At 42.2% G+C, this 27,979-nt stretch overlaps 2 protein-coding genes across 6 annotated transcripts in view; one reads left to right on the top strand and one right to left on the bottom strand.

Annotated features, from left to right (window-relative positions):
- SEPT10 (septin 10) overlaps nt 1-20,765 on the bottom strand; it is a 50,399-nt gene extending 29,634 nt beyond the window's left edge. The window contains exons 1-3 of one of the 5 annotated variants that reach the window (XM_027555402.1): nt 6,687-6,952; nt 2,591-2,659; nt 1,796-1,932 (exon numbers count right to left, since the gene is read on the bottom strand). Coding sequence is in view for 3 of the 5 variants with exons in the window: in XM_027555399.1 (XP_027411200.1) it covers nt 2,591-2,659; nt 6,687-6,785 (168 nt within the window). In the remaining 2 variants the exon portion in view is untranslated. Of the gene's footprint in view, nt 1-1,795; nt 1,933-2,590; nt 2,660-6,686; nt 6,953-20,531 lie in introns of those variants that run through there. The other 4 variants (XM_027555401.1, XM_027555400.1, XM_027555399.1 and 1 more) reach the window with 4 other exon arrangements.
- Nucleotides 20,766-21,570: 805 nt separating this feature from the next.
- On the top strand, nt 21,571-23,826 carry SOWAHC (sosondowah ankyrin repeat domain family member C). The gene has a single exon (XM_027555397.1). The coding sequence runs from the start codon at nt 21,677-21,679 to the stop codon at nt 22,835-22,837; it is 1,161 nt and encodes a 386-aa protein (XP_027411198.1). The 5' UTR covers nt 21,571-21,676; the 3' UTR covers nt 22,838-23,826.
- Nucleotides 23,827-27,979: the final 4,153 nt, after the last annotated feature.

Genomic DNA, 27,979 nt, shown 5'->3' with positions numbered 1-27,979 from the left:
CAAAATAAAATAGTATTAACAGCAGATCAAACAATGGGAGAAAGACTTGTTCAATATCATATCCATACTAAATATCTTTGTCCATCTCTCATAGAAAATATAAAACTATAACAGAGCCTTAAAAAACTGGCACAATATTAAATGGTCTAACACACTTAGTGGGAATGCTAAATGGAGAAGAAATGGGAGCAGGGGATGGAGGACAGAAATTTGTAAGTAATAGTGACTGATAATATTCTAATTGTTTCAGCATGAACTCAGAGATCCAAAAATTTCAACAAACTGCAAACAAACAAAAGCAAAGGAATCCACAGCCAGGCACATCAGAAAAAACCATTTAAAAGTAAGAATGGAGAAAGATCTACAAGTAGCCAAAGATGGCAAGACATATTACAGACAAGTAAAACATAAAATGATCACGGTATTGGCACAAGAAATGATGTAAACCAAAAGACAACAGAACGTCATCAGTAAAATGCCAAAAGTAAGAAAATGACAACTCAGGATTCTTTATTTTTCCGAAATGTGTTTATATCTTTATGGCTACACTAGGTCTTTGTTGCTGGGTTTTCTCTAGTTGTGGCGCAGGGCTACTCTAGTCATGGTGCGAGGGCTTCTCACTGCAGTGGTTTCTCATTGCAGTAGTGTGGCGTACAGGCTTAGTTCTCGGCCCAAAGGATCAAAGCCCTGTCCCCTGCACTGGCAGGCAAATTCTTAACCACTGGTCCACCAGGAAAGTCCCTTACAACCCAGAATTCTGTATCCAATGAAAATATCCCTCACAGTGAGGGCAAAATGAAAACATCTTCACACAAAATCTAAGAATTTTACTGCAAGCGGGCCTTACCTGATAAGAAATATTAAAAATTCTCAAGAGAAAGGAAAATGACAACAGATGGAAATTCAGATCTACAAAAAGGATAAAGATTTGTCAGAAAGGTAAAAATATGGGTAAATACAAGAGAATTTTTTGCATGTTTTAATTTCTTGAAAATGTAGATTGACTGTTTAAAGCACTAACAACAGTGTGATGCAGGACTTACGATACATGGAGAAGCGGGATTCATGACCATGACAGAACAGAAGATGGGAGGGGAGGAATCACCCTGCTGTAAGACTCCTGCGCTGTCCATGAGTTGCCATCACCCTGCTCAAAGGCAGTGAGGGGTAAGTTAAAGCCCACATCAACTACTGTTTTAAAAAAAAGAAGTTTAGCTAGTAAGCCAAGAATGGAGATAAAATGCAACCATAAAAACACTCCATTAATTCAAAAAGAGGCAGGAAAATAAAAAAATGAAAGAATAAAAGGGACAAATAGGACATAAATGGCCAGGCGGCAGACTGAAACCAGCCACGTCTGTAGTTACAAGGAAGTGGTCCCAGCCAGCTGTCCAGTAGACCCTTCCGGGACAATGCCAAGCTGCCAAAGGAACCACTAGCCACATGCAGACATGGCACACCTGGTTGTGACACTTGCAACTGAGGAAGGAACTTTCAAATTTTATTTAATTTTAATTAATTTAAATATCCAGGTGTGGCTAGTGGCCACCATACTGGACAGTGAAGGTCTAAGCTTTTCAAATAAAAGGAAATTGTCAGACTGGATGAAAGAGCAAGACCCAACTCTGTGCTGTCAATACAGTAACTGACAAGCTCCTTGTAAAATTTACATGGGAAGCCAGAGGACTTAGCATCGCCAGAATCACTGTGCAGAAGAACAAGCTGAAGGATACACACTAGCTGGTCTAAGGCTGCAGTCACCAAGTAGCGTGTGTTGTGACTGTCTACTACTTACCTACAATTTAACAAAGAGGAGGGGCTGGGGAACATGAGGACTCAACAGTGGGCACTCAGTGCACCAGTCACCGAGCAATTACAGTAGATTCAGCAAAGCAGCGTGTCAGAAGGCAGGTTAAGAGTAATTCAGAAAGTCTGTGAGGTGGTAAAATAAAGATGGATAAGCTACTGTTACCAGTAAGAGAGCAAGAATGAACAAATCACCATTTATCAAAACTATGGGGACTTCAGCATGTGTGGAGGAAGAGAAGAGACTACAGAGCACAAAACTACAGGAAACCAATCATGATCACCTATGCTCATGTTTGCAGTTTTCTTTAAAAAAAAAAAAAAAAAAACTCACCTTGTTCACCAGATTAAATTTACTCCTCTCTTTTAAAATAACTTTTTAATAAAAAACTACCAAAACCTGTCCTCCAGCGCAAGTACATTCAGAACCCCCTTGGAACCATGAAAGTCTGACGCTGTGCTCAGGAAGGCTCCTACAGGGCCATCCCATGGCACCACACCTTGTCATCACTGAAGTCTATGAGGACACCTGCCAGAGCAGGGCCAGCTCCCCGACCGCTGTGGCAGAGCTGGAACCTGAATCTGCTTGACATCAGGCAGGGTAGAGACACTGTGGCCACTCAACAGTGATTCAGTCGATTACTGATTTTGAACTTGGATCAACGTTAACAGTTAATTCACATTCAAGGTGAGTACCAACAACAAGTCTGTCTAACCACATCCTGAAACCACAGAGGCATCCACAGTACGAGGTGGGTCTGGTCTACTTAAGAGACATACTCACTTTCTGTTCATGGTCAGATACTTGTGAGGACGTATGAGCTGTTTTTGTTGTAATGTGAGACTGAAAGAGCTGAAAAAGAAAACACAGATGTTACTTAAAAGAAAAAAAAACCTATATCTAAGTAATATATTAATAGTTACATTAAAAAGGAATTCTAGTATTGTCATTATCACTAGGCTTTGACTTGTGATCTACACAAGGTTTTCTTGCTGGAAGGATGTCTGCAGAGGTCAGTACCATGTGATAGTCAACACATGATACACATTATTGCACTAACACCTTCACTCACAAAAATGTAAGTTATCATCACAGAACCCCTGCTATAGCCATCCCCAGGCTGATGGGGCCCAAGCAGCTGTGGGGTTCTCAGAGTAATGCTGCCTCAAGAGCACTCCATCCTGGCATGCAGCACAGGACATGGAGAAAACGTGTCCTTTTTAAAAAGGAACAGTAACATGGATGTAGTATGAAAAAGTGCAAGCAGTGGCGAATGAGAACAGAGAGCAGACTAAGTTCCCTCCTCCCCTGACCCCTGCAAGCTGGCAGTTCTCTCCCTTGGGGGTAGAGGCAGCCTGGAGTGTGAATGCACAGTGTCTGTGGCTCATGACTGGCGATCTGCAGTGGTTGTCCTTGCCACCTAATCTATGGTGGGGACCGCGTCAGCAGAGCATGAGCTACCTCCCTCCCTTCCTCCCTCCCTCCCTCCCAGGATAGTGCCCCTTCTGTAAACTGCACAACATGCAGATGCACCGTCTTTAACTACAACAGCTGCACTGCAGTGAACAGCAGCTTGTCTACACATGGGACTAAGGGGAACCTGATGCTGTGGCAAGGGAGGGCACCTTGAACCCCAACACATGGGGTGGCCAGGACTGCATTCTACAGAACGCTAATGACCCCTTCCCGTGGTACTTTCTGGGTAACGTGAGCTCTTGAAGGTGGGCCCTGGGACCTCACCAGGCACCTTGAGCAGCCAGCTGAGCGCACTGTGCCGGGAGTGGCTCTGGCCAGTGGGAATGCGCTGTGTATTAAGAGACAGCCAGGTCTCGGGGTGAACACAGGAACTGTTGTATGTATAAGAGAAAAGCACCTTGATACAAAGCCCACCAGAACTGGACTAGTGTGGCTTTAACTATACACACACTGCCCTGACTTTCCCTACCCCTGCCACCATGTGTCACGTGAGCTGGAGAGCACACCCCGAGTCTGAGCCAGCACAGAGGAGCCAGGGCACTGGGAAGACAGCCATGGTCACAGCCACACACAGAAGAGGGAAGACGACAAAGCGCTGGCCCAGGAGACACCAGCCTCAGGCAAGACGGCACTTAAGATAGAAAACATCTGTATAGAACAGTCTTTTGGACTCGGTGGGAGAGGGATGATTTGGGAGAATGGCATTAAAACATGTATATCATATAAGAAATGAATCACCAGTCCAGGTTCGATGCAGGATATAGGAACCTTGGGGCTGGTGCACTGGGATGACCCAGAGGGATGGTACGGGGAGGGAGGTGGGAGAGGGGTTCAGGATGGGGAACACGTGTACACCCGTGGCAGATGCATGTTGATGTATGGCAAAACCAATACAATATTGTAAAGTAAAAAAATAAAAATAGAAAAAAATACATAATTTTTAGATGTTTAAAAAAAAAAAAAAAAAAAACATCTCTGAGCCCTGAAAGTGAGGTGGAGTATCCTATCTGGATAAAGTGAACCATCAGTAGAAGAGTTTGCTGGAAACAAAGGGCTTATCATCTCTTGTTGTGATGTTATGAAGAGGCCAGAAGTGGAGCAGGGAGCTGCAGGATGAGGCCCGGAGTGTCCACCTGGGGTGGAACCTGCTGTCAGGACACCAGGCACCATGGAGGGAGACTGAGCACAGCAGAGCCTCTGTGTCTGCCAGCATTAGATGGGAGTGGGTGCTGCATGTCTAACTTAATTTTATCAACTACAGGACTCTAATGAAGATTAGTCTTTAAAAAACTGCAGTAAGTAGTCTTGGGTTTTTAGTATAATGGATAGCATACTGAAATTTTTGTGAAATGCTGCTTAGGAAGCAGTATCATTGATACATAAAATTTGCTTAGAAAAAATAAGGTTTTGTACTTCTTTATTATTAAACTTTAAACTTTGACTAATAAAACCAAGGTTACATTTCTGTCATTTATATGAGTTCATATCAAGTATTCACTTTTGTTCGTTCATTTCCTGTGTTTCTGAACACCTGCCAGAAAGCCTACTTAAAATCTCTGTGGATAAATGGTTTGATGAGGAAGTACAAATGAGTCACATAAAACTATTATAAATAGTTGTTCTTAATATTTCCACTGGTATACCTGGCTAGTCAGATTTCCAAAACAGATTTTAGAATGAAAACAGTTTTTAATAAATTAACAAAGACATTATTGAAGATAAAATAACAAGGGGACAAGAATTGACCCAGTGCACCTCTAGTGGTAAATCCTAAATTAAAAACTTGGAAGTGGGATTCCAATCTGCTCTACCACTGACTTACCTTCTTACCGTCTACTTTCTTACAAGCCCTGTGCTGGGAACGGGGTATCAGGAGGAAGACATGGCCCTTGATCTTAAGAGCTAATCTCGCAGAAACACAGGCAAATGATTGACAGTCCGCTCTCATTTCAAGGCAAAAGGGAGACCAACAGTCCCTATCTACACCTGATGACGGTAGTTTTTGTGTTAAATACATGCATCATAGATACACAAACACATGTATTTAAATCTATACATCCACATCCTAGAAAGGAAGAATGTATACAGTACTTTTAACTCTCAGCAAAGTCTAACACATTTTTTAAAAGTTTTAGTATATAACGAATCACACACACAAAAAAATGCCAGAACATTTGGGGTTAGATCAGGTTCTCCACCTTCTTCAAAGTATCAGCTTGGGGAGTGTGGGCAACACAACAGATGTGGCATGCAATCTGTTCTGGGGTCCTCTGAACATAGGTGGTAGGGATCTTCTTCCTATGGGTCAGTTACAGGAAGGCATTTGGTGATTCAGGACAGGACCCAAGCTCTTCTGACCCTCCAGCAAACAGTCCTGTGACTGCCTGATAGCCTCTCTTTAGGCATAACAATGAGCTTTGGGTGAACAGAATTATGACTTGGGTTACAATTGCTTCATTTTACCTTCGTGTTCCCACTGTTTATCTTTGTAAAGCCAATCCAAGGAACAGAACCAAAATTTTCTAACTGTCCTCTGGTATTTCTTAAGAGTTTAGTTCAAAAAAAAAAAAAAGCAGAGAGGCCAAAATAGTTAAACTGGGTCTATTTTATGGGTTTCAATAGGTCAGGGTTCTTTGGCTTAAGATAGTACTTTGAAAGTTTCCACAGATACATTATTTAAAATAATTTTATTAAATCTTCAGCTTAAATAAATGTTAATATGCTGATCTAAAATTTTCCTAAAAACAAATAGTAAAATTACCTTATTCAGATTATGTGGAAGATGATTCTTGAAGTACATAGTAATTACAACCAGGGAAAAAAGAGAGAATCCAACTGAATCAGTAAGACTTGACACAGGAGAAGCAGTGTGTTGGCCTCCTGTCCCCCAGAGGACAGACTTGGTCAAGGACAGCTTGGGGTAGGCCAGGTTCCATCAAAATATCACTTCAATTTTACCATCATCTCCAATACACATAAAAGAAGGTAACTACAAAGTCTGATATGCAGCCTCAAAATATCATCAAGACAGAAAAATTCTTGATAGTAATTCATAATGAAGAGATTTTAAACTCAAAAAAAACCTTTACAGTAATGTGTATTTAAGGGTTAAAATATAAATGAAATTTTATTTTGAAATTACTTTCCTCCCTTAAGTAGAAAAGGAATAGTTTGTGTATTATAGAAAAAAATACCCTTTGTAATAATTGTGTTACTGTAGTAACAGTACAGTGAACATCCTTCTGTGGCAGCCAGAAGGTATGCCCCTCAGATTGTCCCTCCAGTAAGCACCTGCAGGACCGGACCCCAGACCACTCCTTCCTAGGCAATCCTAGCCCAGGCCTGAGCAGAGTAGTGGGGCAGTGGGTCAGGACCTGGGCCATTCTGCCCTGTGAAGACTGACCTGGCAGGTACTGGGCTGGCCCAGACTCTGCCAGGTCTGCATGGCTTGTGAGCCTCTGTGGATTCTGTTTCTTCCCCTTTCTCCTCCAGGGCCTGACATCCCTTCCACACACAGCCCTCTGTCCCCCACAGAGGTTCCTCCTTGATGTCAGGTGGCAAAGTGTGGTAAATGCCAGACAGGGACACGACCCAGAGCAGTCAGGGCAGCAGTGGGGGCAGAGTTTCAGCAAGGTGCAGATCAGCTCAGCAGAGAGAGGACAGGCTTGTGCCAAGAGAACTGGACTCCTGCAGGCAAAAAACAAAAAACAACAACAAAAAAAAGCGTGCCACATCCAATTACCTCAAAACAGATCATAGGCCTAAAAACACTAGAAGAAAAAGTATAAAGTTTTTGTGGCCTTAGGCTTAGGCAAAGATTTCTTAGATACAAGAAGCGTGATCCACAAGACAAAAAATGATAAACTGAACCTAATAAACCAAAAAAACCTCTGCTCTTCAAAGTACAGTTAAGAGAATGAAAAAACAAGACACATACTTGGCTAAAAGATTTGTAAGTCATTTATCTCATAAAGGACTTACGTAAGAAATATCTATATATTTTCAAAAACTTGGACAACTAGAAACAGAATAACTCAGTTTTTTAAAAATAGGGAAACACTGGAACAGACGCTTCACCAAGGATATAGGGATGGCAGATAAGCACACGGCAAGAGAATCAACATCATTAGTCATTGAACAAATGCAAATGAAAACACAAGGTGTCACTGCATGCCTACCAGAATGACCTAAAAAATTATCTGGCAAGGATGCAGAGCAGTTGTTAGCAGGAATGCAAACCCTGGCACAAACATTTTGGAAAACAGTTCGGCAGTTTCTGAAGTTAAAACACACAACATACTCAGCAATCCCACTCCTAGATCATCAGCCCAAGGAAAATGAAAAGTAATACTCGAATAAAAACCTGTATGTGAATGTACGTATACAGTAACTTTATTAAAAACTGTTAAAAACTGGAAACAGCCTAAATGGTCTTCCAGTGGCAAATGGATGAACAGATTACACTGTGGCCCACGTGCACAATGGGCCACCACTCAGCAGTAAGGGAACGTGAGCAACGTGGTGGATGGGTCTGCTCTGCACTGAAGAAACCAGCTCAGAGGCCGCAGGAATCCACATGTATGGTGCAGGCGAAGCCACAGGGGCAGAAGGGGATGAGGAGGCAGACAACAGAGTAGCACCAGGGGATGTGGGCTGGAGGATGAGGCAGAAATTCTGTAGTTTTCATTGTGTTTGTAGTTATACAACGGTATACATTCATCAGAACTCGTGAAACTTTATACTAACTGGAGCCTATTATACAGAGTGAAGTAAGCCAGAAGGAAAAACACCAATACAGTATACTAACGCATATATATGGAATGTAGAAAGATGGTAACAATAACCCTGTGTACGAGACAGCAAAAGAGACACTGATGTATAGAACAGTCTTATGGACTCTGAGGGAGAGGGAGAGGGTGGGAAGATTTGGGAGAATAGCATTGAAACATGTAAAATATCATGTATGAAACGAGATGCCAGTCCAGGTTCGATGCACAATACTGGATGCTTGGGGCTAGTGCACTGGGACGACCCAGAGGGATGGTATGGGGAGGGAGGAGGGAGGAGGGTTCAGGATGGGGAACACATGTATACCTGTGCTGGATTCATTTTGATATTTGGCAAAACTAATACAATTATGTACAGTTTAAAAATAAAATAAAATTTAAAAAAAAATACCTTTGAAAGACATCATTAAAGTAAGGGATTTCACACACACAAAAAAAGTAAATGTTACTGTGCATAATTATAGCTCAATATAAAGTTAATTCTTAAAGATATAACAGAATTTTCTAACAGTAATTAATACATGGAAAAGCAGCAGCTAACAAAAATAGATTATCTGAAGACAATGATTTAAGATGATACATGTATGATTATTTGTGAGAACCAATAAAGAAAATATACAGCAAAATATGCAAATACAAAATGAGATTAAAATATTTTCTCCAACTTCAAATTACAATTCATTATTGGTTTCTTTTGGCTCTCAGAGTCATGTGGAAACTGTAAGTTATAATTCTTTTCCACACAACAGAATCTGTTACTATATGACAAGCAGCCTATCTTTTCCTAAAACAGAGAGCCCCTAGAAATTGTCTCAATGACCTGTGTCACAGGAGAGAACGGTTAACATGACGACAGTATAAATGTATGGTGTAAGAAGGCTGCTGGAGTTAACTGCGCATGGCAGCAAGAAACAGAGGTCTGGAGTGCTGAGTAACTGCCAGAGCCATGCACCAGGGCCTGGGCAAAAATGTACCAGCACAGCAGAAGCAAAACAAGACACTGTTCCACAAATTTTGAGACCGTTTACCCTCACCCCCAAGAATGGAGATAACAGTCCTCAGCTCAAGGGGCCGGTAGGAGAAATGTGATAATGCAAGGCCAAAACCCACCCCAGTGGATGCAGTCAGCACCAGGAGACTTCCGTTATCCCAGTGGTGTCCCAAAAAAATATATCTCCGATACATAACGTTTGCAAAGTCTTTAGATATTCCTAGATCCCTAAGAAAGTAAAGATACATCTAAAGAAGTTGAAAATAATGGTTAGTTTCCTTTAGTTTTCAAAAAATATACATTAAATTTTACAGCTATTTTTTTCATGATTGGCAAATACAATTGAAAGGCATCTTGTGATATTCTAAGATTGAGAATACAGGCTGAGTATGAGATGATGATTCTTTTTCATGCTTAAAATATTACCTCTGTGCTCATCCATGGCTGTCTCTTCCTTTAATACTCACCTCAATGCTGTGCTTTGCCAAAAAGGCTTCATTCTTTATATTTAAAGCTAGTACAAATCACCATGTCACATATAGGTTGTTTTCTCCAAAAGTTCATTTTAATAAGCTGCTTGGATTTACAGAAACAACATTACATTTAAAGTCCTGGTAGGTTGACAAATACCTTATTTAACCCATAACATACTATTTATAATCTTAGACTAATTTTTTTCAAATCCAGCAGCAGACAAAGCACATTTATTGCCCTATTCCTAAAAAGACTACTCCAGATCATGCATTCTTAATGGGGGGTATCCCCACCATAAATGTGGTAGAAATTGGTTCTGGGGGGTACCAAAAAATTCAGTGGTTTGTGGCCTTCCAAATCTCAGTCAACCTTACCTGAAAACAACTTTTCTAGTTTCTTCTTTAGTACCAACTCCCCTCTCCTTTCTTCTCTGGTACCAACTCCCTCTCATTTCTCCTAGAGGAATTCTAGTACTGAATTCCTCTCATGAGGGAGAACTTGATTAACTGGATCAATTCATAAGACTAGGTAAATGTTATTAATTAACTGAATTTAATTTAAATTTCATCTTTGTCCTGAAAGGTCAGTAATGAAAAGTGGTAGAGAACTACTACTCAGATAAACCCTGAAACAGGCCACGTCTGCATGCGGCATTTTCCATCTTCCTCTGCAGCCCTCTCCACACTGTCCCGCACTCCAGTTTCTTCACCCAGTTCAGTCCTAAATCAATTGCCCACCTGTCTTCACTCAACCAAATTCTGTGGTCCATGTGATCATTTTGGTTAGCTTTCTGTGGTTGTGGTTTTCATTCTGTCTGTCCTCTGATAGATGAGGATAAGAGGCTTGTGCAAGCTTTCTGATGGGAGGGACTGGCTGTGGGGGAAAACTGGGTCTTTTTATGGTGGGCAGGGCCATGCTCAGTGAATCTTTAGTCCAATTTTCTGCTGATGGATTTATTAAAATGCAGAGACTTTATCAACCAAGGTCCATATAGTCAAAGCTATGGTTTTTCCAGTAATCTTGAATGGATGTTAGAGTTGGACCATAAAGAAGGCTGAGCGCCAAAGAATTGAGGCTTTCAAATTTTGGTGCTGGAGAAGACTCTTGAGAGTCCCATGGACTGCAAGGAGATCAAACCAGTCAATACTAAAAGAAATCAATCCTGAATATTCATTGGAAGGACTGATGCTGAAGCTGAAACTCCAATACTTTGGCCACCTGATGAGAAGAACTGACTCATTTGAAAAGACTCTGATGCTGGGAAAGATTGAAAGCAGGAGGAGAAGGGGACAACAGAGGATGAGATGGCTGGATGGCATCACTGACTCAATGAACATGAGTTTGAGCAAGCTCCGGGAGATGGTGAAGGACAGGGAAGCCTGGCATGCTGCAGTCCGTGGATGGGGTCACAAAGAGTCACACATAACTGAGCGACTGAATAACAACTAGGCAGTCCTGGTTTATTAATAACTCAAAGTAATATTCCAGTTAAAAAGTATACACTTGACTAAGTGAAAATATCACTGTGTTCTACTTATTTTTGTCCATGAAAAAACTGGAGAACAGACCACTCACAGAACATTTATGGTATCTATCAACATGTTCTTGACCTAGCATTCCATTATTTATGAACTCTTTCTACACACATCACACTGGCTAATTAGAACAAAAGGCCTCCTTCACTGCCTCCAAAGAGAGGCAAGATGACCTTGGTCTGGCTTTTCAGAGCAGCGTGAGAGGAGACCAGAGAAGTTGTTCCACAGCTCTCCCACCTCATATCTGGTGAGCCCTGTAGTTGTGAAACAACAGAACTGCCTAAAACTAACTTGAGGGGCTGGGGAACCCATCCCACCTGGCAGGAAACCTGCAGGGCCAGCCCATCTTCCTGGCTCTCTGCCTCACCTACATCACAAACAGCAGTTGCCTCTTCTACTTTCCCCCAGCCTTAACCCCGATTCCTCATGAGGCATATTTTATTTTTTCAACATATGGCATAATTTTAATTCCCCCTTAAGTTGTATTACTCAGGTCTGACATCCCAGAAAAAAACCTATTCCTTCTATATGATTTCTACTTCTGGTTTGTGAATTAAATGATTACCATGTAACCTCTACTAAACTGCCATATGCTTACGTTTCCATCTGTCAGCTGTCTCAGGCCTCAGAGTATTGAGGATTGTTCAAACAGAAGAAGATTCAGGATGGCCCTAAAATGGAACACGGCCAAGAGGGTGTATCTTTTTCCCTCTCCCCTAACAGAGGTTCCAGGGCCTCAACCCTCCATGTCCATGTGGCACTGCTGCCACTTTGTCCAGGCATCTTCCCTTGTGACACAAAACTGGGGTGAAATTTTGACACCTGGGTTCATCTTCCTTTGCTTCATTTCTCCCAAAGGCTGCATTTCAAAAATCCCTCATATGCTCTGTTTGAGTCTGCCTTCCTTTTTTAGTCTCACTACCTGGTTCATCTTAAAAAATTTCCCCAACAATTTATTCCATAATCTAAATTTTTCTAGTGTCATAAAAAGCAGACTGAAAGAAATCTGAAAATTCTAGAATTCCTAATATAGCCTCACTCATGGCTCTTGAGAGAATATGGTCACAATGTTTCTCAAAATAGATGTTCCAAACACATGGTCTGAAAGTATTCTGTACCTGGGAAGATACCTGGCACTGATCAAGAGAGCCCAGGACTTCTCAGAGCTTCTCTAAGCTGGTAAAACCCTATAGCCACACGTCTTCATTTGTCTCTGACAGGAAAGGTCTGCAGAAAGCCAAGGGGGAGCCTGCTGCTGCTGTGCTGCTAAGTCGCTTCAGTCGTGTCCGACTCTGTGTGACCCCATAGACGGCAGCCCACCAGGCTCCCCTGTCTCTGGGATTCTCCAGGCAAGAACACTGGAGTGGGTTGCCATTTCCCTCTCCAATGCATAAAAGTGAAAAGTGAAGTGAAGTCGCTCAGCCGTGTCCGACTCCTAGCGACCCCATGGACTGCAGCCCACCAGGCTCCTCCGTCCATGGGATTTGCCAGCCAAGAGTACTGGAGCCTAGGTGACACCATTTAACCAAAACAATAAACAAGGAAAAAGAGGCCACTTAAAGCAATTTTGGACAACTTTAACATGTAGGCACATGTTCACTTTTACAATGACAAGTTCTAGAAGGAATCACATAATGTAATGAACGTTGGGTTCTATTGTATCTAAACTGCTTCAGCTAAATCCTCAGTGAAGAAATCGCCAGCCTTGTTTAGACAAAGTAGTTAATTTCAAATAAATGGAATTGCCAAATAAAAAAATTCAAAAACAGGAAAAATGCTCAAGCAAAATATGCTTATTTACTAAAAGTAATAAAAAATTGTAAGGATGCTAAATCATAATTGGTCTTAAAGGTATTTAAAATCATAGCTTTCAATCTCGTGGTTATGTTTGAGCCTATGAGCTTCTTATTTTCTGTGATCTTCAAAACATAAAGGGTGTTAAAATTTTAAAGCATCATCTAAATAAAACTTCCTCCCAGATATGATCAAAAGAAAGTGTAAAAATTAAAGTTCTCAGTGAAAAGCTTTGAGAATCAGGTATTTTATATTAAGAATACTTAAAATCTTCAGCAGAGAAAATTGAATTTAGTATGGTTAAAAATAAAAGGCCAGTAAGTATTCTTGAGAAGAAGAAATATATTCTGCAGTAAAATATGAAAATTTAAAACACCTTCTTCCTCCTTTCCCACACACCAAAATAAATAGGTAAATAAAACAGTTAACAGTTTGGAACAATGTCAGGAGCAAAGTCAGCCTGAGAAAAGCTCAAAGGCTTGGAAGAAGGAGGAGCCTTGTTAAAACATAAATGTAGACTAACAGCTCTGCCTGTAAGAATTTATAACTAATATGTATAACAATCAACAAGAATAAAATGACTCAAAAATGATCATGGTTATGGAGGATACAAAGAATATTACAAGCTGTGTTTCCTAAGTAAGTAAAGTCGCTCAGTCGTGTCAGACTCTTTGCGACCCAGTGAACTGTAGCCCACCAGGCCCCTCCATCCCTGGGATTCTCCAGGCAAGAACACTGGAGTGGGTTGCCATTTCCTTCTGCAGGGGATCTTCCCAACCCAGGGATCGAACCCAGGTCTCCTGCATTGCAAGCAAACGCTTTAACCTCTGAGCCACCAGGGAAAGATCATTTAACTGAAGGGGTAAGGGGCAATGCAACTCACTAAAATTTAATGGAAAAAGTAACAATACAGAACATAAGTTAGGTATTGCAAGGAAGACATGACTAGTGGCAAACAAGCACAATGACAGAATGCCATGGGTTAAAAGCTTCAGAGGAGATGGGACGGAAACTTGGTCTCATTATGACTATAGGACCTGGGCCAGTGAAGGGATGTCACTCCAGATCAGAAACACAAGGTACTGAGGTAGTAATTAACTCCAGGACATAAAAGAGAATTAAAAGTCACAACTTCAAGAGAGAAAGTAAAACAAATGCGGGAAACTTCTGAGATATAAAAAATGTCATCACTGAATGATAACTGAAAAAAAGAATTCAGAAGTATTGCATCTGAAACAGGAAATGAAACAGGCAAGAAATGGAAAGATCTGGATATCATTTAAAAGGGCAGTCTGAAGATGCAGAAAATTATGAGTGTGTTTCTCTGGAAACAGGAAAAGATAGTGTCATTACAAGATCCACTATCACAATCAGCAGTACATAACTATACAGTCAAGCTCTCCTGAATCATAAAACGTAAGCAATTACTAATACTGCAAAATTCAGACTTCAATTGAAGAAAGTAGGGAAAACCACTAGACCATTCAGGCAAGACCTAAATCAAAACCCTTAGGATTATACAGTGGAAGTGACAAATACATTCAAGGGATTAGATCTGATAGAGTGCCTGGAGAACTATGGACGGAGCTTCATGACATTGTACAGGAGACAGGGATCAAGACCATCCCCAAGAAAAAGAAATGCAAAAAGGCAAAATGGTTGTCTGAGAAGGCCTTATAAATAGCTGAGAAAAGGAGACGCTAAAGGCAAAGGAGAAAAGGAGAATGCAGAGTTCCAAAGAATAGCAAGGAGAGATAAGAAAGCCTTCTTCAGTGATCAATGCAATGAAATAGAGAAAAACAACAGAATGGGAGAGATTAGAGATCTCTTCAAGAAAATCAGAGATACCAAGGAAACATTTCATGCAAAGATGGGCACAATAAAGGACAGAAATGGTGTAGACCTAACAGAAGCAGAAGATATTAAGAAGAGGTGGCAAGAATACACAGAAGACCTATATAAAAAAGATCTTCATGACCAAGATAACCACGATGGTGTGATCACTCACCGAGAGCCAGACATCCTGAAATGTGAAGTCTGGGAAGTCAAGTGGGCCTTAAAAAGCATCACTGCAAACAAAGCTAGTGGAGGTGATGGAATTCCAGTTGAGCTATTTCAAATCCTAAAAGATGATGCTGTGAAAGTGCTGCACTCAAAATACCAGCACATTTGGAAAACTCAGCAGTGGCCACAGGACAGGAAAAGGTCAGTTTTCATTCCAGTCCCTAAGAAAGGCAATGCCAAAGAATGTTCAAACTACCACAGAGTTGCACTCATCTTACATGTTAGTAAAGTAATGCTCAAAATTCTCCAAGCCAGGCTTCAACAATACGTGAACCTTGAACTTCCAGATGTTCAAGCTGGATTTAGAAAAGGCAGAGGAACCAGAGATCAAGTTCCCAACATCCGTTAGATCATCAAAAAAGCAAGAGATTTCCAGAGAAACATCTACTTCTGCTTTACTGACTATGATGCCAAAGGCTTTGACTGTGTGGATCACAACAAACTGTGGAAAATTCAAGAGATGGGAATACCAGACCACCTGACCTGCCTCCTGAGAAATCTGTATGCAGGTCAAGAAGCAACAGAACAGCACATGGAACAATGGACTGTTTCCAGATTGGGAAAGGAATATGTCAAGGCTGTATATTGTCACCCTGCTTATTTAACTTGCATGCAGAGTACATCATGCGAAATGCAGGGCTGGATGAAGCACAAGCTGGAATCAAGATTTCCGGGAGAAATGTCAATAACCTCAGATATGCAGATGACACCACCCTTACGGCAGAAAGCAAAGAACTAAAGAGGCTCTTGATGAAAGTGAAAGAGAAGAGTGAAAAAGCTGGCTTAAAACTCAACATTCAAAAAACTAAGATCATGGCATCTGGTCCCATCACTTCATGGGAAATAGATGGGGAAACAATGGAAACAGTGAGAGATTTTATTTTGGGGGGCTCCAAAATCACTGCAGATGGTGACTGCAGCCATGAAATTTAAAGACACTTGCTCCTTGGAAGAAAAGCTATGACCAACCTAGACAGCATATTAAAAAGCAGAGATATTACTTTGCCGACAAAGGTCTGTCCAGTCAAAGCTATGGTTTTTCCAGTAGTCCTGTATGGATGTAAGCGTTGAACTATAAAGAAAGCCGAGCACCGAAGCATAGATGCTTTTGAACTGTGGTATTGGAAAAGACTCTTGAGAGTCCCTTGGACTGCAAGGAGAACCAACCAGTCCATCCTAAAGGAAATCAATCCTGAATGTTCATTGGAAGGACTGATGCTGAAGCTGAGACTCCAGTACTTTGGTTACCTGATGAGAAGAACTGACTCGTTGGAAAAGACCCTGATGCTGGGAAAGACTGAAGTTGGGAGGAAAAGGGGACAACAGAGGATAAGATAGCTGGATGGCATCATTGACTTTATGGACATGAGTTTGAGCAAGGTCTGGGAGTTGGTGATGGACAGGAAAGCCTGCTGTGCTGCAGTCCATGGGGTCACAAAGAGTCGAACAGGACTGTGCGACTGAACTGACTAATAGAGGACATGCTGGAGATCATGCCAGACACAATCTGGCCAAAGCATATCTCATCATCATTAGCTGTGACCCCTTGAGTATCCACTAAACCTCCCTGAATCTTAATGCAGTTTTAAAAAGTTACTTTCCATTTACAGTTATTACAAAATATTGGCTATATTCCCTGTGTTGTACAATATATCTTTGAGTCTTAACATTCTCATCTATGAAAAAAAAAAAAAGTCTGAAAACCTGAAGAGTTTCAAGTGAGTTTTAAAACAGAACTCTTTTAAAAAATAAAGGTGGAATGAAAATGAAAATAAAACATACCAAAATCTGTGGGACACAGCTAAAGCCCTGCTGAAAGGGAAATTCATTAATACCTTATGTGTATATTAGAAAGGAGGAAAAGTCTCAAGTCAGTGATCTAAGGTCTCTCAAGAACTTAGAAAAAGAAGAGCAAACTAAACCAAAAGCAAGCAAAGGAAATAAAAAGATCAGTTTTTTGCAAATAGAAAAATAACAGAAAAAAAACGGTGAAACAGAAATAGTTCTTTGAAAAGGTCAGTGAAGTTAACAGACTTCTAGCAAGACTAAAAAAGATAGGCAGAAGATGAAAATTTTACCAGTATCAGGAATGAAACAGGGATTATCACTATAGACCCTAAAGAAAGCAAAAGGAGATTAAGAGAATATTATGAACATGTCTATACACATAAATTTGACAATCTGGAAGGAATGGATTGCAAAACCACATACCATCACAACTCACCCAGTGTGAAATAACATGAACACACAGGTAACTATTAAGGAATTTAAATCTGTAAGTTTAAAACTCTCCAAAAAGTCATCTCCAGGCCCAGATGGTTTCACAGAAGAATCCTACCAAACATTTAAAAAAGAATACCAATTTTACATAATCTCTTCCAGAAAACAGAAGAGATGGGGACACTTCCCAGTTTCTTTTCTGAAACTAATATTACTCTGACATAAAACCAAAGACAGTACAAAAAAACCTGCAGACAAATATCCCTCTTGGATAAAGAGTATCTACAAAAGAACAGCAGCAGCCTGCTGCTCTGATGATGGACTAAATTCTTTCCCGCCAACATCACAGTAAGGCAAGAATGTCTGCTGTCACCACGCTTATTCAAATATGGCAGAAGAGAAAAGGTATACAGATTGGAAAGAAAGAAAGAAAACTGTCTCTGTGTTGAGATGACATAATTTTTATGCACACAAGAATTTACTCCAAGGAATTTACTCCTAGAATAAATTAATTCAGCAAGGTCAAAGGACTCAAGAGAAACATACACATCTCAATTGTATTTCTGTGTTAAAATGATATGAGGACAATGAAAATAAAAATATGGTATCATTTGTAACTGATAAAAAATGAAAGAAATGTAAATCTAACAAAACAAATGCAGGACTTGTGTACTGAAAACTATATAAATCTGATAAAGGAAATCTGAGAAAATATAAAGAAATGAACAGAAACATCATGTTCATTAGCTGGAAGACTCAACATAGGTAGAAATAACAATTTTCTTTAAATTGAGACTTAATGTAATATCTATCAAAATCCCAGAAAAATTCTTTGTACATAGACAAGACTATTCTAAAATTTATAATGAAAGATATGGAAACTAGAATAGCCAAAAATTTTTGAAATTTAAGAATAAAGTGAGAGTAATTAGTCTACTTTATTTCAAGATTTATTTATATAGTTATAGGAATCAAGACTGCATGTTAACAGAGACCCCAGAAAAAGATCCGCACAACATGCTCAACTAGTTACTGACAAAAGTGCAAAAGCAATTCCATAGAATATGATAGAATTTTCAACGAATGTTGGAGCATCCATTAGTCAAAAATGACCCTTGACCTAAGTCTTATACAAAAACTAACAAAATGGGTCATGGGTTTAAATGTAAAATGAACTACAAGACTCTTAGGAAAAAAAATAAGAGAAAACCTTTGGTATTCTGAGTTAGGCAAAGGATTCTTAGACTTGACAAAAAAGTACAGTCCATAAGAGGAAAAGGTGATAAAATGGATTTTATCAAAACTAAATATGTTTGCTTTGCAAAATATTAAGAGAATGAAAAAGAGAAAAAACATTTGCAAACCACATATCAAGGATTGGTATCTAGAATACATATTTTAAAAACGTCTAAAATCAGCAGTAAAAAAAGAAAATCCAGTTAGAAAATGGGCATTAAAAAATGAAATTCAATGAAGAAAATATACAGATGGCAAACAAGCACATGAAAAGATGTTTAACATCACTAGCCATTAGAAAAATGCAAGTTAAAACCACAATATATAATTACATACCTATCAGAACGTCTTAAAAAAAAACACCAGGAACTCCAAATGCTGGTGAGATGTGGAGAAACTAATCTCACATACACTGGTGGTGGGAATGGAAAATGCAGAAACTGGGAAACAGTTTGGCAGTTTCTTAATGAAACTAGTAACTGCCATGTGAATTCCAGAGAACTGAAGACAACATTTTCCTTATGTTACGTGTTAACATACAGTTAACATAACTGTATGTATAAACATACAGTTTATAGCAGCTTTATTTATAATAGCTCAACAATGGAAACAAGGCAGGTGTGTCCTTCAAAGTGTGTTACATCCATACCATGTAATATTACTCAATTAAAAAGGAGCAAACAAATACTTGGAACAACCTGAATGAACCTTCAGAGAATGCTACTGAAGGAAAAACATCCAATCCCAAAAGGTTATATTCTAGGTGATTTCATTATGTAACAGACTTGAAAAATTACAGAAATAACAAATTATAGTAGTTAGGGGTTAAAGAGGAGGTGGAGTGGAAATGAAGTGGGTGTGGCTACAAAAGGGCCCGGGAAGGGTCCTGTGGTGGGGGCAAGTTCTGTCTCCACAGAATCAGTGTCCATGTGCTGGTAGTGGCCTTTCCTATGATTTTGTAACATTTTCCTATTAAAGAAGAGTGCGGACTCATTGGAAAAGACCCTGATGCTGGGAAAGACTAGAGGCAAAAGAAGTGGGCAGCAGAGGATGAGATGGTAAGATAGCATCAAATTCAATGGACATGAATTTGAGCAAACTCCAGAAGATGGTGAAGGACAGGGAAGCCTGGCGCGCTGCCGTCCATGGAGTCACAAAGAATTGGACACGACTTAGCGACTGAACAACAACTATTAATGAAAATTGGGCAAAGTTACTGGGGAATTCTGTTTCTTTATCACAATTGCACACGAATTTAGTTAACTCAAAATAAAAAGTTTAATTAAAGGTAACATTACTGCAAAATAAGCACAGCAACAGACAAGAAATCCCATGTTTAATTCTGAAGATTAAACTTCACTCTGAAACAAAGACGTGTACACAAACACAACAAATGTAACAAGGCAGGTCAGAGAGGAAAGCCGAGATTTCTCTAAAAATGAGACAGAGAAGAAAGAGACCTGGCTGAATCAGGAGAAAGACCCTCCTCCAGGCTCTGTCAGAGAAACTGGCTGTGTGATTGTGGACCCATCTACCCTCCCAGGTTCCTACCAGCTTAATTTCTAGAGACTGCTACCAGCACGTCTCACTTTTTGGTCTCAGGTCCCAGAAGAGCTTTTGTTTACGTGGATTACGATCGCTGGTATGAATAGTATCAGAAGTTAAATTTTTCAAAAAGACAAGTGGTCCTTCCACACGGCGCAGCGTCGGGAAAACAACAGGGACACAAGAGAATGAGTGAAAAGGGCAAGCAACAGATTGGTGTGGCCGAGAACACCTCTGTGGCCCTCCCATGGCTTACTCTGAAATGAGACCAGTGTAGAGGAGGGACAGAGAACACATCAGTCGCATCCGTTCTTTTAACGGACAAGGGCTCCAAGGCAGGGAAAAAAGGCTACAATCCCAAAGATGTCAACGCTGGGTAAGGTGGGAGGCTTGTTGAAGGCCTGGGAGGCCGAGTCCAGTGGGGCGCCCGCCACCAGTCCCGCGCCCGCGCGTTTGGGACCGTTACACAAACCGCCCGCTTCACACTCCACTCTGGGGAGACGGGAAGCCGAGAGGCGCCGCCCGAGGGAGCGGGCGGGAATCGCGGGCCCAGCCGGGAGGGCGGGGGTCCCTGGCCGAGGGCGTAGGGCTGGCGGACTCACCAGGTGCCGCGCCACCTCGGAGGCCATGGTCCGGGCGACTGGGCGGGCGAGGGGCCAGCAAGGCGGCGGCTGCGGCCGATCGAGCCGCGCGTCCAGCAGCGGAGGGCGGGATGGAGCGGGGCGGGGCGGGGGCCTAGGAGGGAGGAACGGAGGGGAGGGGTCCCCCGGCCTCAGTGACGTGGGGGGCTGAGCGGGATGGCGCGGGGGGCTGAGCGGGATGGCGCGAGGGGCGGGGCGGGTCTGGTAGGGTGGGGAGGAGAACTGAGGGGAGGAGTCCTGTGGCCTCAGTGACGTGGGGCTGAGCGGGATGGCACGGGGAGCGGGAGTCCAGAAGGGAGGGGAAGGGAGATGAGAGGAGGGGTCCAGCAGCCTCCGTTGAGCTGGGGGCCCCTGGGCGGGCTGCGAGTCAGGGCTCCCAGACACCTCCTCGAATTGGGTCTGTCACAGGAGTGCCTAGATGTTTTAGAGCAGCAGTCTCGAAACTTTTTGGCACCAGGGACCCTTTCATGGAAGATATTTTCACAGATGGGGGGAGGGGGAAGATGGTTTCGGAATGATCTATACACAATTATACACACAAATATACACACATGTTTATTGTACGCTTTCTATTATTATTATAATATCAGCTCCACTTAAGATCATCAGGCACTAGATCCCAGAAGTTGGGGATCCCTATTTTAGAGAATGACCAGTCAGTGCCTGGGAGAGGATGGAGCACAATTGCTAAGTTAGAAAAAGAGGCGGGGAAGAGCAGCCAGGGCTCTTCAGACCTTTGGGCGGGGCTGAAGCACTGATTGCGGCTCTATGGGGCCGGAAGTGGGCGTGTCAGGGCGTGTCCTCTGGAGGGAGCAGCCATTGCTGCCAGAGTAGGGGCCGGAAGTGGGCGGAGCCAGACGTGTCCAAGGGAAGGCGCTGAATGCAGCTGGTTCTTGGACCCAAAAGAGGTGGGGTGGAGTGGGGCGGGGCCCGCGGGAACAGTAAGGCCGCCTCCGGGGAGGCCGGAAGTGGGTGGGGCCCCCGACGGGGGCGTGTCCGCGGGCGAGGCAGGGGGGCGGTGGCTGTTAGTCCCGCGGCTGCGGCGCGCTAGGAACTTGTGGAGCGGCCGCCGCGTAGGTCCGGAGCCAACCAGGTACACTATCGAGATGGAGGGACCCGCCGAGTACAGGGCTCGGGATCGGCAGGCCGAGATGGAGCAGCCGGTTGGGGGCGCCCTGGGCGGATCGCCCGAACAGCGCGCCAGCGTCCGCCCCCGCCCCAAGGAGCCAGAGGACGCGGCGGGAGACCGCGCGGACCCCTTCGACCCGGTGGAAGGCACCCCGAGCGCACCGCTCGGAAGGCGACCCCGCGGTGGCCTAGTGGGGGAAGGTGCGCGGCCCGAACCGCTAGGCGATGCGCCCCCCACGCCGCGGCCGGGCCGCACTGCGCCCCGGGACCCGGCTGCAGGCGGCTCCCCTCAGCTGCGGCGCGGCCCCGGGGGCGCGGACGGCGCGGCGGCCGAGGAGGAGGGCGCGGGCTCTCTGACGCTGGATCCGCTGGAGCACGCGTGGATGCTGTCGGCCGCCGACGGCCGCTGGGACAGCCTGGAGGGGCTGCTGGCCTGTGAGCCTGGACTGCTGGCCAAGCGCGACTTCATCACCGGCTTTACCTGCCTGCATTGGGCAGCCAAGCACGGCCAGCAGGAGCTGCTGGCCCTGCTGGTACGCTTCGCGGGCCAGCACCGGCTGCCGGTGAACATCAACGCGCGCACGAGCGGCGGCTACACTGCGCTGCATCTGGCGGCCATGCATGGGCACGTGGAGGTGGTGAAGCTGCTGGTGGGGGCCTACGACGCGGATGTGGACGTTCGCGATTACAGCGGCAGGAAGGCCTCGCAGTACCTGAGCCCGAGCACCGCCGAGGAGATCCGGACGCTGGTGGGCGCCCTGGACGAGGACGAAGGCGAGAGCGCGGCGGGCAGCGGGGGAGGGCGCTGGAGGCTCTCGAGGGTGCTACCCTCGCACCTCATCTCCGGCAGGCTCTCCCACGCTCTGGAGGACGGCGGGGACCATCACCACCACCTGGCCGAGGGATTGACTGCGGGCAAAGCAAAGGAGCCGAATCGCAAAGCCTCGGGCAGCTCTAGTGGGCGGATGAAACCCAGACTCAACAAAATCCGCTTCCGAACCCAGATCATCCACACCACACCCTCTTTCAGAGACCCAGAGCAGCCTCTGGAGGAGGGGGAGGACGAGGAAGAGGACCGATCCCTTAAAGGCCACTCGTCCTCTTTCAAATTGAGACCCAAGTCCAATGTATTTGGGTAAAAATCATTTCTTTTAGAAAGTTCTGAGACTTGTTTGCCGTCAGGAATAGGATACTAGATGTAGACAAGAAAGTGAGACCAGAAAAGACGCTGAAGGCTGCATTCTTAATCCGAGGGGTCTCCCCAGCAATGTGGCTGCCGTGGCTTTCCAAGTGATTCCTCCAACCTTGACCTCGGTCCCCTGCCCCCTGCAGCCTCTCTGCCCTGGAGTTGCTGTTTTGGAGAACTAGTAATGTATCTAAATCCGGTGCAGAGTTGATGATTGCAGGTTCCTTTAATTTAAACATTGCCGGATGCCATGCAAAGTAAGGAATATTGCACTTTGCAGTATCTTTTTAAAAGTGGTTACTCTTCCAAGAGCTTCCCTTTGTGGCTCAGCTGGTCAAGATCCAACTGCAATTCAGGAGACCAGGGTTCGATCCTTGGGTTGGGCAGATCCCCCTGGAGAAGGGAAAGGCTACCCACTCCAGTATTATGGCCTGGAGAATTCTGTGGACCGTATAGTCCATGGGGTCCCGAAGAGTCGGACACGTATGAGCGACTCTCACTTTCACTTTGCACTCTTTCAAGAGCAACAAGACATGCAAGTAGTAATGAACTGGTAGTATTTGTAAGTGTAAACAAAACTACACACCGCCGTCTGTTTTTACTAATTGTATTTGCTTTAAGATACTACTGATGGCCAGGTCAGAGTTTACATGCACAAATACTAATTAGGGAATAATATGAATACAATTGGGAGTTCTCTTGGTACCCTACTTGTAAATTGTGTTCAACTCTTCAAAAGCTGTTTCAGCTTTAACTACTGAACTGAAGATATGGGCAACATTCACTTGTGAGTTAATCTGTTGGGTGGTTTCCTCTTAACTATCTCTAATACCCCTGCACTCAGTATTAAGGTACATTATTAATAACTACAGGGCTTCCCTGATAGCTCAGTTGGTAAAGAATCCACCTGCAATGAAGAGACCCCAGTTCGCTTCCTGGGTGGGGAAGATCCACTGGAGAAGGGATAGGTTACCCCCTCCAGTATTCTTGGGCTTCCCTTGTGGCACAACTATTTAAGAATCCACCTGCAATGCCAGAGACCTGGGTTTGATCCCTGGGTTGGAAAGATCCCCTGGAGAAGGGAAAGGCTACCCCACTCCAGTATTCTGGCCTGGAGAATTCCATGGACTATATAATCCATGGGGTCTCAAAGAGTCGGACTCGATTGAGCGACTTTCACTTTAATGACTACACAAGTTTTTATTTAAGAAAACACTTGTAACAACCTATGGTACTTCTAGGAAAATAATTGCCTCTGGTTCTTATTCTCACAAACTTGTTTTGCTCTTGTAAAAGTCTGAATTTTAGGAGTTTTTGTTCCAGGGCTTATACAACTGTTGGTTCTACTTGATGTGATCCTCTTTGTGCTTAGAGTTGAATTGCCTTCGGAAGCTGTTCCTGGTTTAGGTGATGAGCAAAAATTGATGTAAATGTTAGCTGATGCTTCTATGAAGTAATTATTAAATCAACTTAATGATTCTCACATAAGGTACACTTTTTATTTTCTAATGAAATACATTCATAATCTCAATACTTTGTAGCAGTGTTTTGCAAATGTTTAAAATACTAAATCCTTTTAGTTTTCATGTTTCTTTGAATCTATTAGAGACATAGAGTGAAGGTATTGGGAAGCTGGCTAGTAAATCTACCCAGTTAAAAATAGCACTTTATAAAAAAGGAAAAGATAATAGATGGGACATTTTCTATATTTAAATGCTGCTGGCTATTGAATCCTTTTGTATATAAGTGAAAAATATCAGTCATTGCAATTAAAGACTCAAGTGTACTTAATTACGTTTCATTCAAATATACTAGGGTGAATGTCTTTACAGTTATTGTTAAATTTAATTCAGAAACATATTAATTCACTTGTAACAGGATTCAAAGCAATTTGAGAGAGATCTAATTCCAAAAACTTCTTCTCCCTTGGTCTTTTCCTTGTAAGAAGAAAAAGACAGTTCCTGAAACATGCATTTTGCAGCCTACGGAGATGACAGAGTGAGTTCACAGCTTGCAGAGTGAATGAACCAATACACGAATTGCACACAACTGCAGTGTTTAGAGAGTTCTTAAATCTTTAATTTCCCAAATTATAGAAATTTGTAACAAATTGGTCACACCTCCCTAGATAGTAGTTGAATTTGTTTAAAGGCTAATGAAAAGTATTCATATAAAACAAAGTATTGTCCATTCCTGTGCTTTTAGTTTTGTTTTAGGATTACAGAAGTGGGCTATGTACATTTGAGAAGCACTTTTATCCATACATTTAGGTGAAAAACAACCTAATTTTGTATAAATTAAAAATAGGTTCCTATCTAGTACAGGATAAGTTGTAATTTGTCACCAAGTCTTAGGCTTACAGACGTGTGAAGCTGAAGTGAGACATAAAAACACTGCAGAACCACCTCTACGTTCTCCTGAACAGTGTTAATCTCTTAAATGTGTATGGTTGGTTTAGTCACTCAGGCATGTCTGACTCTTACAACCCCATGGACTGTTGCCTGCCAGGCTCCTCTGTCCATGCAATTTTCCATGGTTGTTGTTAGTACTTAATTGCATAAAATCTATAATTTGCTAGATCTTTAGAAACTGAATCAATTCCTAATTTGCTTTTCTGATAAAATGTACTTTAAAGTTTCAAAAATCATTCCTAGGGGAACAATTTCTAGCATTCCTTGTCATGAGGTACTTGCGTGCAGTAAGTACAGCATTTTCAGCTACTTAACTCTGTTCCTCTTTTTTTTTTTTAATTTCCAATTTTTTTTTTTGGAATTTTCCAGCTTATGAAAAGCAAGTGATTTATGTAGTTTGGTATCTGTGGAGTTATGCCTGCCATTAATGGAAATATGTGTGTCAGTTACTCAGAGGTTGTCGATATAAAACTGGTTAGAAAATCCAGGCATGTCCATGTGTTTCTTCCAGGTGCAGTGGAGACTGGTGAGTCTGTCACAGCTCCCTTCACTGTTATGGTATATGAAGTGCAGCTAGCTTATACAACCTGAACATATGGTGCTATTTTATTCATGTCTGAAATCTTGGCATCCAGAAGGCCTTGTCTCTTATTTTTCAAATAAGTGAAACTTTGGGAGTTCAGAAAGTAAAATCTATGAAGTTTGTTTTGTCAGAATAAAAGATTCACATTAGATTTTCCCTCTGAATTGTCTAAATCGCTGTAGTCTTTTACCTTTTATAATTTTATGGGGTTTTACATTTCATACAGTGCTTGTTTAAGTTTCCATCTGTCCTTTTTCTATCCCTTAAGTCACTGGCCATATATCCCTAATTACAGGTGGGGGGATGAAAGTTGGTGCTGTTCAGCACAAAGCAGTGGCAAGAGGACCTCAAGACTCAGCGCTCTTCCACAGCATTATCTTTTCTGCACTTTGAATTGCTAAGTTTTGGCCAAAGTGCTCTGGTTGGGCATGAGTGGTGGAGGATTCAGCTAGAGGAGAGGGTCATACCTTTACCTTAAAAAATGCGAACAAAGGGACCAACAGGGATTAGTTTCTAAAACATACATATGGCTCATGCCAGCTCAATATATATATAACACATATATATAAAACAATAAAAAATGGGTGGAAGATCTAAAGAGGCATTTCTCCAAAGAAGACATACAGATGGCCAAAAAGTATATGAAAAGATGCTCACTGTCATTAATTATGAGAGAAATGTAAATCAAACCCACAATGAGGTATCACCTCATACCAGTAGAATGGCCATCATCAAAAAATCCACAAGCAAATACTGGAAAGCGTGTGGAGAAAAGGAAGCCCTCCTACACTGCTGGTGGCAATGTAACTTGATACAGCCAGGATGGAGGTTCCATAAAAAATTTAAAAATAGAGCTACCATATGATCCTACAATCCCACCACTGGGCACATATCCAGAGAAGAACATGGTTTGAAAGGATAATGCACTCCAATGTTCATAGCAGCACTGTTTACAATAGCCAGGACATGGGAGCAACATAAATGTCCATTGACAGAGGAATGGATGAAGAAGATATGGTACATATATGCAATGGGATATTACTCAGCCATTGAAAGAGTGAAATAATACCATTTACAGCAACATGGTCGGACCTGGAGATTATCATACTGAATGAAGTAATTCAGAGAAAGATAAATATATGCTATCACTTGTATGTGGAATCTTTAAAGTGGTACAGATGGGCCTATTTACAAAACAGAGACAGATGTAGAAAACAAATTTATGGTTACCAAAGGGGAAAAGGGGAAGAATAAATTGGGAGATTGGGATTGACATAAACACGCTACTATATATAAAACAGATAATAAGAACCTACTCTATAGCACAGGGAACTCTACTCAGTGCTCTGCAATGGCCCATATGGGGAAAAAATCTAAAAAACGGGATACATGTGTATGTATAACTGAATCACTTTGGGGTACACCTGAAACTAACACAACATTGTAAATCAATTATACTCAAAAATTAATTAAAAAAAAAAACTATGACTCTTGCACAAACCAGCTACCATAAACCCTTCATGCCCAGTCAGAAGCTTAAGAAAGAAGGGAATGCCTTTTTCCATTCTCTTCAATATCCATTGATATTGTCCAAACATTGGACATTAATTAATTAATTTCCTCATCAAGGTTGCCCTTGATCTTTGTTTTGATGAAGTTCAGCAGATACAAAGTGTCATGTGAATCCTTGCTGTCAACTTCCTCATCCCTCCCTGTAGGAAGATCCTGCTACTGTTGCTGCTGGGACTTAGTGTTGTTGCTGATGTTTTGTGACAACGCATAAAACAAGGTTTCTGTTTCTAGAATAACTTCTTTCCTTAGAAGTGTGTATCTTAAAAGGGCTCATTGATGAGTTCATGTGAACATATCTGTAATTTTTCCTAGTGAAAGATATTTTTTATTTTGCTAAATACATGGTATTATTAATATTTAGTTTCTTTTAAGTTAATCCTGAAAGTACTCTGGGAATTTGCTGGAATCCATTGTTCCTTAAGTGATGAGTCACATAGTTACAATTTAAGGGCTAGAAAATGACCCTTTGTGAACCAAGGGTTCTTGAAAAACCATATCTGTTTTTCAAGATATGGCAGCAGTTGTTTGC

Source organism: Bos indicus x Bos taurus, chromosome 11, assembly GCF_003369695.1.
Source record: "Bos indicus x Bos taurus breed Angus x Brahman F1 hybrid chromosome 11, Bos_hybrid_MaternalHap_v2.0, whole genome shotgun sequence".
Lineage (NCBI taxonomy): Eukaryota > Metazoa > Chordata > Mammalia > Artiodactyla > Bovidae > Bos > Bos indicus x Bos taurus.
Note: the sequence above shows the minus strand (reverse complement) of the source record. Positions and strands in the feature narration are given on the sequence as shown.

Bases quoted from the DNA above. Each gene is read 5' to 3' on its own strand.
- SOWAHC (XM_027555397.1), top strand. From the start codon at position 21,677: ATGGAGGGACCCGCCGAGTACAGGGCTCGGGATCGGCAGGCCGAGATG.